The sequence below is a fragment of the Onychomys torridus genome, chromosome 3, assembly GCF_903995425.1.
Source record: "Onychomys torridus chromosome 3, mOncTor1.1, whole genome shotgun sequence".
NCBI lineage: Eukaryota > Metazoa > Chordata > Mammalia > Rodentia > Cricetidae > Onychomys > Onychomys torridus.
In genome coordinates, this window is record NC_050445.1 from 113,341,506 (window position 1) to 113,356,082 (window position 14,577).

The 14,577-nt window shown below is 52.2% G+C and overlaps 1 protein-coding gene and 2 long non-coding RNA genes across 5 annotated transcripts; 1 reads left to right on the forward strand and 2 right to left on the reverse strand.

The window, feature by feature from the left end:
- Nucleotides 1–3,078: 3,078 nt before the first annotated feature.
- Nucleotides 3,079–4,931, reverse strand: LOC118580518. Its single transcript, XR_004944542.1, has 2 exons — nucleotides 4,262–4,931; nucleotides 3,079–3,439 (listed from the first exon to the last, which is right to left on the reverse strand). It is a non-coding gene; the product is annotated as an uncharacterized LOC118580518 (long non-coding RNA).
- Nucleotides 4,251–6,937, forward strand: Pcgf1 (polycomb group ring finger 1). 2 transcript variants are annotated; one of them, XM_036182285.1, is made up of 9 exons: nucleotides 4,251–4,385; nucleotides 4,806–4,911; nucleotides 5,041–5,193; nucleotides 5,346–5,417; nucleotides 5,557–5,662; nucleotides 5,837–5,870; nucleotides 5,965–6,051; nucleotides 6,633–6,713; nucleotides 6,794–6,937. In XM_036182285.1, exons 1-9 carry the CDS (start codon nucleotides 4,293–4,295, stop codon nucleotides 6,839–6,841), a joined length of 780 nt encoding a protein of 259 aa, XP_036038178.1. In that variant the 5' UTR covers nucleotides 4,251–4,292; the 3' UTR covers nucleotides 6,842–6,937. The 2 variants fall into 2 exon arrangements, with proteins under 2 accessions (XP_036038178.1, XP_036038177.1); XM_036182284.1 differs by having other exon boundaries at nucleotides 6,633–6,872.
- A 4,899-nt stretch (nucleotides 6,938–11,836) lies between these two features.
- Nucleotides 11,837–14,233, reverse strand: LOC118580517. Of its 2 annotated transcripts, XR_004944541.1 has the most exons (3): nucleotides 13,255–14,233; nucleotides 12,574–12,801; nucleotides 11,837–12,444 (listed from the first exon to the last, which is right to left on the reverse strand). It is a non-coding gene; the product is annotated as an uncharacterized LOC118580517 (long non-coding RNA). The 2 variants fall into 2 exon arrangements; XR_004944540.1 differs by having other exon boundaries at nucleotides 12,574–14,233.
- Between the last annotated feature and the right edge of the window lie 344 nt (nucleotides 14,234–14,577).

The window sequence follows — 14,577 nt, forward strand, 5'->3', positions numbered from 1 at the left end:
TTGCCTTCTTGAGTTTATGTGCACTACATATGTGCAAGGGCCCTTTGAGGCCAGGGGTGTTGGACCCCCCCCCCCACAAGCTAGAGTTAGTTGTGAGCACCTGCCCAACATGAGTGCTGGGAACCGAACTCATGTTCTCTGTGAGAGAAGTGAGTGCTCTGAACTGCTGAGGTGGCCTTCCAGTGGGTGGGGCCATTCAGAATATTTAACACCTGCTGTGTGCTCAGATCTGGAGATACAGATGCAAATAGCAGGGGAAGAGGTACCCAGTTCTGAAGAACTTGACATTCTAATACAAAAGTCAGATAAAAACTAGAAAAAATATTAGAAACAAATATTATATCCATATAATATATAAAGAGATATAATAGTGTATTATATGTGTGTGTGTAGAGAGGGGGGGGTGCATGCCTATAATTCTAGCTACCTTAGGAGGTTGAAGCAGGAGGATTACAAGTTTGAGGTCAGCTAGAACAATACTGTGAGTGTTTCAAAAAGAAAGAATAAAATAAAAGAGAGGGGCTCAGGAGATAGCTCAGACAATTGCTATACAAATGTGAGGATCTGAGTTGAATCCCCAGCATTCATGTGAAAAGCCTGGTGTGGCGAAGCACTGGGGAGGAAGTAAGAAGACAGCCACATGGCTTGTCAGCCAGCCAGCCTGACCTTATCATCAAGGAGCTCCCCCCCACACCCCCACACACACCCCCACGACAATCCCCGACACCCCGCCCTCTGGCCTCTCAGGATCCTAAGGACACTGGAGTTTGTCCTCTGGCCTATACATACACATGTATGCACATACATGTGTACTCACTGTAGTGTGCATGTGCACACACACAAAATAAGTTACATTTTTAAAAGGTTTATTTTTTTTAATTTATGGGCATACATGTGTTTGCCTGTGTGAGTTTATGTGCACCACATTCATGTAAGAGCCTGTGGAGGCCAGAAGAGGATATCAGATCCCCTGGAACTGGAGTGACAGGTGGTTGTGAACAGCCTGAGTTGGGAACTGAGGAACCCCAACCTGTGTCCTCTGAAAGAGCAGTAAGCACTCTTAACCACTGAACCATCCCTCCAGTCCCAAGCTTGCTTGCTTGCTTGCTTGCTTGCTTGCTTTAAAGAAAAAGATCCAGAACCTGATGTGGTGGCAGTTGCCTTTAATCCCAGGACTTGAAAGGCAGAGAGAAGCAAGTGGACCTGTGAGTTTAAAGCCAATTTAATCTTAGTAAGTTCCAGGCAGCCAGAGCTACATAGTGAGACCCTGTCTCAAAAAAACAAAAACAAAAACAACACAAAAAAAGCAAGATGAAACAAAATAAATGCTAGCAATGTGAGAACACGGTAAGAAGAAAAAGGCAGCAAAGAGGTTAAAGGGCAAGTGAAGAGTTTATTTGTGCAGCAGGATCGCAGAAGCTTCATGGAGACCTGCAGGAAAGAGGGAGCATGGGTGGCCAGCGTGTCGAAGCAGAGCCCATTTTAGTATTTTCATGGAACAGACAGCGAGGAACCCAGTGTGGCTGAAGAAACCATGAAACCATGGCTGTTATTCTTACTGAAAAAGGAAGCTATCAAGTTTAGATTTTTGTTTGCTTTGGTCTTTTAAATGTATATGGTGCGCATGAGTGTTTTGCCTCCATGTACATATGTGTACCACAAACATGGTGTAATGACTCTGGAGGCCAAACAAGGGCATGGCAGCTACAGCTGGAGTGAGACTGTTGGAAACCTTTTTGTGGGTGCTGTGAAACACACCCAAGTCCTCTGAAAGAGCATCTGAGTCATCTCTCCAGCCCCTGGGTTTGTCTAGGTGTGTGTGTGTGTGTGTGTGTTCCTAAGGGACAAGCACTCTACTACAGAGCTGTAACCCCAGTGCTACTAAAATACCTTAAACAGAAAAAGGAAAGAAAAAAGAATCTGATTTTTTATTTTAGTTTTCGGGTTTTTGTTGTTGTTGTTGTTGTTTTTCAAGACAGAGTCTCTGGGTAGTCCTCGCTGTCCTGGATCTCACTCTGTAGACCTGGCTGGCCTCACTCTCAGAGAACCACCTACCTCTGCCTTGAGTGCTAGGATCAAAGGTGTGCACCACCACCACACTCAGCTCAACAATCTGATTTTTTAAATTTTATAGTTTACTTATTGTTTTTGTTGTTGTTGTCTTAAGTAGCCCAGTTTGGCCTCAAAATTGCGATATGGCCTAGGATGACCCTAAACTCCTGATTCCCCCTGCCTCTACCTCATAAGTTCATAAATGCTAGGATTACAGGACAGTGCCTTTATTATTTTTTTAACATTTTCTTGAGGTCTAATTTATTTTATTATTTATTTATTTATTTATTTGGTTTTTCGAGACAGGGTTTCCCCGTGTAGCTTTGTGCCTTTCCTGGAACTCACTTGGTAGTCCAGGCTGGCCTCGAACTCACAGAGATCTGCCTGCCTCTGCCTCTGGAGTGCTGGGATTAAAGGCGTGTGCCACCACTGCTCGGCTTATTATAATTTATTTAACTTTATTTTATATGTGTTGGTATGAAGCTGTCCGATGCCCTGGAACTGGAGTTAGAGACAGTTGTGAGTTGTCATGTGGGTGCTGGGAATTGAACCTGGGTCCTCTGGAAGAACAGCCAAGCACTCTTAACCGCTGAGCCATCTCTCCAGCCCATTTTTTGTTTCGTTTTGTTTCTGAGACAGGGTTTCTCTGTGTAGTCTTGGCGCCAGTCCTGGAACTCACTTGGTAGCCCAGGCCGGCCTTGAACTCACAGAGATCCACCTGGCTGTGCCTCCTGAGTGCTGGGATTAAAGGCGTGCGCCACCGCCCCCTAGAGGTCTAACTTATAATAAACTGCAGGTTTTTAAGAGTATACTCGATTGGTCTCCACAAATGTAAATGCCCATAAAGTAAGACCACAATCTAAATAAGAAACATCCATCAGAAACACTGCATTCTGTCTAAGCTGTGGTCAGAATCACTCTTCCATGCTGAAGGAAGAAGGGACTGAAGAGGGAGCAATGGTGGACAGGAAGAAAGTTGTCAGGACCCGCAGTGCCCGGGTAGTGATGCCCGCAGCTCGGCCCAGGGAGGTAAACCATAGCTTTAATTAGTTGATTAACAAGTCGTTAACACTTTCTTGCTGATTATGTACTCCATTCTGAAGAGGACATCTTATTCCATTCGTGGGGTAACACACACACACACACACACACACACACACACACACACACACACACCTTTCTGTCAGGTACCTGTTGCCATCAATCTATTCATCCCAACCCTTTTTGGCCACATTCCTTCTATTCCCACTCCCAATCCACACCTTCTGTTTTCTCCATCATTCCCCGCTCCACACTACCTGTCTTTCCCATTTCCATCACACTTTCAATGTCCAGGCGGTAGCTCCCCTCTGGCTCCAATCTCCAATTGTACTCGGTGCTAATAACGCTTCAGAGTACAACAACAACAACAATTAATTTCGTGGTAAGAACCCAGCGATGACAGTGTAGCAGCCCTGGGGACCCCTGCGTCCGCCCCAGTGCGGGCCTGGGCCTAGGCTACTGCAGGCACTCGCTGCCCCAGTATCTTCGCGGTCAGTCGTCCCCTCCTCCTTCGGCATCTGCTCTGCATTAGTCTATCCCAGGCCTCCGCAGGCGCCGATGATTAAATCATCATCATTAACCAGGGCCTATCCCCCCACCCCCGGCAGCAGGGAGAGAGTGGGGGGTAAGAGTGCCACGTTCCCGCAGGGTCTCTCCCTCGCCACCCCGCCCAAGGCACCCTCTCCGAGACTTGGCGAAGCCGGGAGAAACTCCCGCGGCCGAGCGGGGAGAAGGCCCGCCACCCGGACGTAGTTCCGCAGCGCGGGCGCCGCAGCCCGGCAGGGTCGCACTGCAGGGTGAGGACCCCGGGTCTGAGGCCAGGTCGCGTCCCGGGACGCCCACTCTCCCGGGCAGCAGCGGGCGGCGATCGCCCGGCCTCGGAGGGCACAGGCGATCTATCCATCACAAGCTCCTGAAGTTGGTCCAGAGGTCCGGAGCGTGCGGTCGGAAGGACGGACGCCCGTGGGGGGCGTGCAACCCCGGGACCCTGCTCCACGGCCCCCCACTCCCTAATGACCACGGGGAGGGGGGGCCAGCGGGCTCAGGTGAGCACACGGGGAGAGAGAGAGAGAGACGGGGTGAGGGCGGGGTGTGCCGGAAGGCTAGCCAATCGGGAGAATTTGAGGCCCTCGTTGCCATGAGACAAGTCCCGCCCCGCAGGCGGTACCGGAAGTGGCGGGCTGGGATCAGCCTTTAAGATGGCGTCTCCTCAGGGGGGCCAGATTGCGATCGCGATGAGGCTTCGGAACCAGCTCCAGTCAGTGTACAAGATGGACCCGCTACGGAACGAGGTGCAGGGGCGGCGGGTTGACTTCTGGGGCCCGTTAGCTGTGCGAACCCAAGCGGGCGAGAGGACGGGCGGTGGCGGGACGGGCGCCCAGTGCGCCTGCGCAGCATTGGGGGTGCGTGGTACGCACGCGCGATTCCGACAGGGCTGCCAAACGCTGGACTGGGACGCTTGCGCGTTGTGTCATTGACGGCGTTCGGTCTCCCTAGGGAAAGGAGGAGGGCCAGGCGAGTCCCCGAGAAGAGAGCACCCGCTGTGCGCGGAGCCCTCTGCTGGGCGGAGGGGGAGCGCATCTCCCCCCTTACCCCCACTTCCTCGGGCCGAGTCCAGTGACAGGAACTGCTCTGGAGCTGGGAAGTGCAGAGGTGACGTGGGCAGGGCTTGCGAGACGAGTGAGCAGTGACCGAGGAGGGTGTGTCCACAGGAGGAGGTCCGAGTGAAGATCAAAGACCTGAACGAGCACATCGTTTGCTGCCTGTGCGCCGGCTACTTCGTGGACGCCACCACCATCACAGAGTGTCTCCACACCTGTGAGTGTCCCGGATCCTGCCCTGCCCTCACCAAGCTGCCCGCAAGCCTCTTTGGGGCTGTCTGTGCCACTCGCCCCGTGTGTCGGGTTCCCAGAGGGCCTGAGCGGCTTGCGTTTCTCCTCTTAACAGTCTGCAAAAGCTGTATTGTCAAGTACCTGCAGACCAGCAAGTACTGCCCCATGTGCAACATCAAGATCCACGAGACGCAGCCGCTGCTCAACCTCAAGCTGGATCGGGTCATGCAGGACATAGTGTATAAGCTCGTACCAGGCTTGCAAGACAGTGAGTGGCCACCTTGTGTTTGTGGGGCCTCCTGACTCCAGTGCTGGGTGGCAGCTTGACGTGAACCACAGTGGTGTTGGGAATCATCTAGATAAAGAGGTCAACAGCCAGGACAAAGAGAATTAATATGGCCGCCCTTCACCCCTTCCTAGGTGAAGAGAAACGGATTCGGGAATTCTATCAGTCCCGAGGTTTGGACAGAGTCACCCAGCCCAGCGGGGAAGGTATGTCCTGGGTGGTCATTTGGGGGGGGGGGGGGGGTCAAGTAAAGCCTTCAGAGCATTTCTTCTGCCCAATTTTGCTCTCTGGGGGAAAGGGGGTTTGGAGCCTGTACCAGCCTCCTCGATGTCTACTTTTTCTCAGAGCCAGCCCTGAGCAACCTTGGCCTCCCTTTCAGCAGTTTTGACCACTCCAAAGCCCACTATTATCGCTATGATGAGCAGCTGAGCCTATGCCTGGAGCGGCTGAGGTGAGGGGCAGAGGTTGCATGGAGTGATAATATTGGTGACCCAGAATCAGCTGAGGGACGTGGGGAAAGGCGGAGGGGTTCGGGAGTGTCAGTCCCCTTGATGGAAGCTGTCTATGGATCTAGGTGGGAGAGAGGAAAACTAGGATCCTCTAACTTGTTTCTGTTTCCATCCAGTTCTGGCAAAGACAAGAATAAAAATGTCCTTCAGGTGAGAGGGGCTGAGGTGGGAGGCCTCTTTGAAGAGAACTCCCAGCAACCCTTTCCTCACACACCTGTCCTCCTCCTCCCTTCCCTGCTCCTAGAACAAATATGTCCGATGCTCTGTTAGAGCTGAGGTTCGCCATCTCCGAAGGGTTCTGTGTCACCGCCTAATGCTAAATCCACAACATGTAAGTAGACCCACTGTGTGATTTGGAGAACAAGATGTTGAAAGGGAGGGACAAGTCTGGCATGGTAGCTTGTGCCTGGAAGGAAGCTGAGACAGGAAGATTACTTCAAGTTCAAGGTTAGCCCAAGCTATATAGTGAATTCCAGGCCAGTCTGGAGTCCAGAGTAAGACCTTATCTTCAGAAATGAAAAAAAAAAAAAAAAAAAAAAAAGCTGGAGAGCGGTCTGGTGAGACAGCCTAGTGGTAAAGTCCTTGTAAGCACCAGGACCAGAGTTCAATCCCCAGACCTAAAACAAAATCAACCTAGTGAGGTAGTACTTGTAGTCCCAGCACTGGGGCTGGGGCTAGCCTGCCCTACTTGATGAGTTCCGGGCCAGTGAGAGAATCTGTCTCAGAAAAGAAAAAAGGTGGATGGAGCCTGAGGAAAAATCCCCAGAGTTGTTCTCTGGCCTCCTCAGACATAAACACACCCAGTGTACATACAAGCATCCGTCCATCCGTGAACACACTAGGGACAGACTCCAGGGGAAAGTGTCTGCCTAGTCCTACCGAGAACTCTTCCCTGCCCCATCTCCCTCTTAGGTACAGCTCCTTTTTGACAATGAGGTTCTCCCTGATCACATGACAATGAAGCAGCTATGGCTGTCGCGATGGTTCGGCAAGGTAAGCCAGGTGCGGTGGGCTGAGAGCCCTGCAGATGCTAGCGCAGCGCCCTCACGTTGTTCTCTTCTCTCTCTCCATAGCCATCCCCTTTGCTTTTACAATACAGTGTGAAAGAGAAGAGGAGGTAGGGCCTGTCCTGCTTCCACCCCCTCCCCACCCTCCCCAGATATTTATGTGAAATTAACTGTGTCTTTATTTTTTGAAATAAAAGCTTTTAAAAAGCATTCTCACCTTCCTTCTTAGCCACTCACTGCACACTCAAGCTTTGGCCTGTACCCTGGTTCCTCAGCAGTCTCCCAGCTCTCACTGGCAGGAAGGGGCTCCTCCATCTACCAGATGTCTTCAGTGACTTGCCCAAGGAGAGGGGTAGAGGCCTCGGCGAACTGAAACCTGGCCTCTTTGGTGAGGGAAGGCTGTCTAGCTGGCAGCTCTTGCCATCCTCGTGGGCTGCAGTATATGGTCCCAGCCTCAGTGGAAATGTCACAGATCGTGTCAAGAGAGGAGGATGTGTGGCCACTACAGAGCTGAAGAGGAGGAAGAGTAATATTTAAGGAAAAGTCCAAATAATTGCATCTTGTTTTGTAGCCCGGGAAATAGAGACAAGAAAGAAGGCCCCACAAATGGCTTCTAGTGGGCAGATCTGAGCCCAGGACAGCTGTCTACAGAGGAAGCTAGCCTTAGGATGGGGAGTCAATGACGCTGAGATGGGGAAGGGGAGTTGAGAGGGAGCCCAGGTATGAGACACCGAAGGAGCTTTAAGTGGGGGAAAAGGAGCTTCACAGAAGAGGGGTGTGGTCAGGTGAGGGCATAGCTTGTCTCTAAAAGGCCAGTGTACATGCTGGGCTCTGGCAATAATCCCAGCCAGTGTCCTGGCTGGTTCTATGGATAGCTATGTAGGAGAGTCAGTATCCTCCCCACCCAAAGGAAGAAAAAATGCAAAAACAAGCAAGCAAGCATAGGTGATTCACCTTTAGTCCCAACACTCAGGAGGCAGAGGCAGGTTTGAGCCCAGCCTGGTCTACAGGACAGCTAGAGCTACTAAAAGAAACCCTGTATTCTAAAACAAAAACAACAAAAAACAGGTCGAGGCCACACCCAGGACATGCTGGAGAAAGCCTCAGGCTGCTGTCCAATCTGGGATGAGCCCCAATGAGCAGACTGTAAGTTTTGGGGGTTTCTGACTGTAAAGCTAAACCGTGATGACCTGAAGGGTGATTTGTGGAGTTCCCGGAGGTCTTGGTATGTAGCTGAGGTTGGAAGGCTGGCAATGAATATAAGCCGCATGAGCTAAGAAAGCCTAAGCTTGCATCCGGAACCTTTCCACTTCCATTATATTGTCTGGAAACCTTACCAAGTCACCTGGGACACATGGAGAATATAGGGCCAAGGCAAAAGTATTGCCAAAGATGAGCTAAGCCAAGTGACTTTGTTTATAAATTCCAACATTGGGGAAGCTGAGGCAGGAGCATTACCAAGAGTTCTACGCTAGCCTGGATGGAGTACAAAGTGAGCCATCTCCAACAATAAAAAGTGCTTTTGTGTTTGAGGCAGATGATGGGGGTCTGGGTGGGGAGGGGTGGACAGCAGCCTCACCTCCTCCAGGGACCCCTCCCCCATGCAGAACAGCTGTTCCCAGAAGATGACCTCAACAGCAGCTCGTGTTGGGTTAAATATCCCCGATAGTGTTTCCCCTACTACCTTCCGAATCTAAAGTCCGCAAGCATACGGCACCCTGGGTGTTCTCAAGGGTTTGCTGCCAGTGCGAGTTTCTTATGGAGGGAGGGATGGGCAGCAGCAAGGAGGAGGGCTGCCAAGCACAGCACTGTGGGAGGTAGACTGCAGTCCGTGTGTGTGTGTGTGTGTGTGTGTGTGTGTGTGTGTGTGTGTGTGTGTGTGATCTCCCACCCCACCCCACTCCCCCCTCCCCGCCCCGAATTCTGTGAAGGTGCTTTTGCAGCAGCTCAGCAACAAAAAGAAATCAGAGGAATTGGGGTTGAATATGACCAAAATACAAAGTATAAAAAAAAATTTTTTTTTTTTTTTGGTCTTTTGAGACAGGGTTTCTCTCTCTGTAGTTTTGGTGCCTTTCCTGAATCTCGCTCTGTAGACCAGGCTGGCCTCGAACTCACAGAGATCCGCCTCCCGAGTGCTGGGATTAAAGGCATGCGCCACCATCACCGTCCGGCAGCATAATGTTTTTAAATAAAATTTAAAACGTCAGAGTGCTTGTATCCGTGAATCTTGTGCCCCTCCTCCACCCGCCCCCGCATGCTAAATAAATGTTTTTGTTTTGTTTTGTTTTAATTAAGTCCAGCCTGAAGACTAGGGGGTCCTAGCTCAGGAGTCCTGAGCACCCACGCCTGGAGATACGGCCTTTGCTTTGAGGCTCAGGACAGCTAAGGTGCTAAGATTTGAGTCTGGCTGGAACGATGGTCTGGTTGATGGTCGGTGGTTGCGGCAACCTTCATCCTGTCAGCGAAGTGCATCTCCAGTAGCTGCTTTTCCCACCTTGACACCGAGGTCATTCGCATCTCATATTGGGATATCACAACAATCCTCCGGGAGGCCAGGGGTGTGTGTGTGTGTAGAACCCAATGGAACTCAACTCCAGAACCCAATGGATCTGGTTACCACTTAGATACACAACCTGAAAAAGAAAATTGCCCCAAGCTGAGTGCAAGTGGCTAAGAGGTTGAGGCAAGAGGATTTCTGTGAGTTCTAGGCCACCCTGGGCTGTATGAAAGACCTTGTTTTAACTCTAGCCCCCAAAAGAAAACAACCCAGAGCCGGGCAGTGGTGGGGCACGCCTTTAATCCCAGCACTTGGGAGGCAGAGGCAGGCGGATCTCTGTGAGTTCGAGACCAGCCTGGGCTACAGGGTGAGTTCCAGGAAAGACACAAAGCTACACAGAGAAACCCTGTCTCAAAAAAAAAAAAAAAAAAAAAAAAAAAAAAAAAGAAAAAAAAGAAAAGAAAAGAAAACAACCCAGAGATAGAGGGACCTCTCCCACACACCTTGCTTGGTTTTTCTTCCTTTTCCTTTTCGTGTGTGTGCTAGGCAAGTCCTCTACCAACTGACCTATATCCCCAGCCTCTAAAAATACTGTTGTTGAGACAGGGTCTCACTATGTAGCTCTGGCTAAGCACTCCCCTCAAGCCCAGAACTCAGGTCTAATCTCTTACTAGCCCTCATTAATCACTCACCCTCCTCCGGTCCCCCTCTGTGGATCTGGTTTCTCCCAGCTCATGTTCCAGATGCTTAGCCAGGAGAAACCCCCCTCAATGGCCCCAGGATAGTCTGCACTAGTCCCTAGGCACTGGGATGTCCCTGGTCTCTGATGTTGGGACACCTTCCCTTTAACCTCTCCGCTTCTCTTTCTCCCCCAAACTTGTGTCTGAGGAGCATCCCATCCGTTCCTGGAGCCCATCTGCTGGTGGGAGGCCATAGGCAGTCGAGGTGGACGGAGAGGAAGGCAAAGCCCCTCAGGAGAGCCCCACACTCCTCACACACACACAGGAGTAATTGAGAGCAGAGGTAAAAAGGACATAAAAGCCACATAATGGATATGTGAGGAGAGGTTGCAGTGTCTTTTGGGTGACAGGTCTGGGATGCGGTAGGGCAGTTCCTTCTGCCTCCTGGGACCTGCTTTAATTGCAGATTAAGTGAAACCACAAGGATTGTGCTGAGGACTGAGGCCTGCAGCAGAGGCTCTCTACTGCCCTCCCTACCCCCTCCATTAATAACCAATTAACAAGGTTCTGAAGCAGCTCAGCTTTCCATCGTGGCCCAGCTCTGCCCTCTGACCCTGCAGTGGCTCACTGAGCTTCAGGAGCATCCCCCAGGCTTCCAGGAGGAGCTGGACGCCTGAAGTCTGAGGGTGCCACCAGAGGGAACCCTTTATTGGAAAGACACCCCTCCTACTATCAAGGGAAGTGGCCTATTGTCAAGGAACTTTTGGCCTGGGTTCTCAGAATCTCCTAAGTCCTATCTGGGGCACCCCAACTCTAAGTTACACTTGCCCCAGGGAATAGAAAAGTGGACACCTAATAATACGGAGCTGCAGAGGACTACAGGAAAGGGGACATGGGGACAGTCCAGGGGATGGAGGGACTGCTCTGGTTTTTCATTTAACTGTCAACAAAACAAACAAATAGAATACTAGTTCTGGCTCAGCACAGTGGCTCACTCCCCAGAAGACTGAGCCAGGAGGATTGCTTTGAGTTTGAGCAGAGCCTGGGCTACATAGTGAGACAGACCCTAGCTCAATCATAAATAAATTAATTAAAATTAAAACTAAAAGCCATGTGTGGTGGCACACACCTTTAGTCCCAGAGAAGTTTGAGACCAGCCTAGTCTATATAGTAAGCTTCAGGACAGCCAGGGCTACACAGTGAGATCCTAACTCAATAATAGTAATAATAATAAATAACTTAAAAAGAACATTGGCGTGCCCTTTGGGAGCAGCTGAGTCTCTATGGCTATAAGCTGTGAAGCCTTCAGCTACTTGAGGCGGATATAGTAGAAAGAGAACCCAGGCCCGTCCAGCCTCACTAACCCAGCTTCGTTGCCACAGAGCTGCCTTATTTCAACTCAAGGTGATCGTGGAGTGCTAACTCAGGTGATAATAAATGTGGGGAGAAGGGGACAGAATACCAAAGACAACCTCAGAGTTGGCGTCCAAGTTGCCAGTACTGCCTGCTTCATGATCTGGCTGGGTCTTCCCTGGAGAGTGACCCCACAGGGACACCACACCTGAAACATAAGAGCTTAATAAAATGACAGGCAGACCCACTGGTAAGCCAAGAAGAAGAGCAGGTTCTCTATGGAGACCAGTCCTTGGTATGTTTTAACTTACTGGGACCTCTAGGCTCCAGCATGGCAGACTCACCTGCCCCATTCCTTGTGGTATCTTTTCATGACAGTCTTCCACTAGGCCAGGCTCTCCCAAATCTTGATCCCGGACCACCCCACCCTCCACCCTCCAACCCACACACACACTGTACCAACCATTTCCAGCCGCCATGTTCTCTTTAAGACCATTTTCTGGGGTTGGGTGGGGAAGATTAGGATACTGAGTTCCTAGCTAAGGCCCAGGATCCTAACATAATCAGCCTTGAATCCTGTTTCTAAGTACTCTGCAAATCCCCAGCCCTTGGGGCCAGGGAAAGCAATTTTATTGCCCGGGAGTTTATGAGCCAGAGCGTATGCGGGGAGCCAAGCAGCCAGCAGAATCCAGTGAAGAGAGCCCAGTTTGAATGTGCACAGAGCTATACCTCAAAGCCAGAAGCCACCGGCTTCTCTCCAAGAAACAGAAGAACTAAGGTTGCCAGGACACCTACGGGCTCCAGACTCACCACAGCCCTTGGAAGGAGGTGGGGGTGCAGAAGGAGGGGACATGGGACTCCAACCCAGCTCTAGGGGGCGGATCCGAGGCAGGGGGCCCAGATCGGAAGCTGAGCGCTGGGGGCCGAGGAGGTTGTGGAACCAAGAGCAGCGGGAGGCGGGACCGTTACAACCCGGTTTGCCATGAACTCTGGACGCCAGCGCCGGACACCCTTCAGCATCGCAGACATCCTAGGCCCCAGCATGGTTCCCCGAGCACCTTCTGCGCCACAGATTCCCGAGGCCAGTCCTGATCCCGCGTCACCACTGTACGCGCTGGAGGAGCTGACTAGTAAAATGTTCCTGGGCCGTGACCCGCGCGCTCTGCAGCCTTCTGAAGGTACAACGCCTGCAAAGTCGCGCACTTGAATTTAGTTCTCTCTCCCTCTCTGTGTCTCTGTTGCTGTCTCTGTCTCCCCCACCTCACCCCCCCCCCCCCGTCACAAAGTTTTGTCCAACCCCGGCCGGTCATTTTTACCAAGTCCTGCCCTCTGTCCAGGTGTCAGGCGTTGCATCTCGGGCCCTGCAAATCTCCAGCCTTAGTTCCGAGACCTTGCAGCAGCTCGAGGGGGTCGCCAGCGCCGCGGGGTATCGCCAGGCTAGAAAGAATCGAGGGGACCGGCTGGGCTGGTGCGTTCGCTGGGCTGGTGCGTTCGCTGTACGCGGGACAATCGCGACCGAGAAAGGCCGCGGAGGAGACAAAAGGCTTGAGCCGTAGGCAAGAAACAAGTGAGGCAGGGCTAGGACGAGGCAGAAAGCTCCAGAGACCTCTCGACCACCCAGCCCCAGTGCCAGCCCCAGTGCCAGCCCCAGCCCCAGCCGGTCACTTCTAGAGCCTTGTCCAAGAAGCTCCTTGCAGCTGCGTTGGTCACAGAAACCGCCTCTCTCTACCTCCCTTTCCTCCCTATGCTCCCACTGTATCCCTTTTTTGGCTCCCTGGAGAGGGAACTGGTGTTTTTAAGGACGTATAAACATAGGGCTTTTATGGCCACCAGGCCCGGTAGGTCACCCGACCTCAATCTAGCCTCTAACCTACTACCACGCGCAACTTGGAGCTCCAAAAGGCGTCAGAGGATCTTCTCCAAACGGCCTTGACCCCTACACCAGATCTCCTCTGGCCAGTCCCACCCACTCCCCTGCATGAGCAACCACATCTCACCTCTTCCAGAGGCCTGCAGCTCTTCGAATCCCTGGCCTGACCCGGTGTATAGGGATCTTGGTGCTGGTCCTCCCCCACACCTGCTTGAGCCCTGCGACCCTAGCTTTTCCACCCAGACCACAGCTCCTCCAAAGCTGGAGACTGACATTTCCGTCCCATCCGTGCAGGCAGAGTCGCCCCAGAGGCGCCGCCGGGTCCTGGCGCTGGTGTCCGGAGACGCCGCAAGTCTCGGACAGCGTTCACTGCACAGCAGGTGCTGGAGCTGGAGCGGCGATTCGTCTTCCAGAAGTACTTGGCACCGTCGGAGCGCGACGGGCTGGCTGCGCGGCTGGGCCTGGCCAATGCGCAAGTGGTCACTTGGTTCCAGAATCGTCGCGCCAAGCTCAAGCGGGATGTGGAGGAGATGCGCGCGGACGTGGCCTCCCTATGTGCGTTGTCTCCGGGAGTACTGTGCCACCTGGCACTTCCAGACAGCGCTTCAAGCCCTGACCCTGGCCCTACAGGGCCTGATTCTGAGCCCCACTTATCAGATGAAGAGATACAGGTGGACGATTGAAAGCCAAACCTCTGCCAGTCTTGGGTGCCAGGGCCCTGGACGCCTCACCTCTGCTAGGGGCCTTGTCTGGGTTCCCGGGTGGAGGGGAGAGACCCACTTAGCCCTGTTCTGTCCCTCAGTCCACACGCCTCCTTTTTTTTTTTTTTTTTTTTTTTTAAACTCGTTGAGAATAAAGCCGCCGCTCTGCTGCAAGGTGCCTCCATCCGGGATGCCCGCAGCCCAAACCGACGCAACCTGCTACTTACTGGGAAATTGGTTTTGCCGCTTTGCGGCTCCTTTAAAATGTGGTGCTTCTTTTAGCCGTAGTAGCAACCCCAAAAGGTAGGTGTCTGGCTATGCTCATTTTCCAAAAGAATCTTGAGGTCAGGATTTGGACGCAGGCATCAGCTACCCTTCAGAGAGCGGCTGTCTTTTCCCTCTGGAGACACTGGATGGAGAGGAAGTGGGCAGGACTCTAGCGGTGGCTTCCGGCCACTACCCCCTACTGGCCACCTTTGTTCCCAGGACTCTGACTGCAGTCTTGGAGACCTCAGCACTAAACTTTAGGTTGTTCCCTATGTGATAACGTGGTTCTTTCCGTTTCCTACTCTTAATCAAGCTTTACCAGGTTCCGGGGATTAAGCGCTCCACACTAAGCCTAGTGTGGGTGCACACCTGTGACCCCAGCACTTGCGAAGTGGAGGCAGGAGGGTCAAGAGTTCTAGGTCATCCTGGGTTACATCACACACACACACACACACACACACACACACACACACACACACACA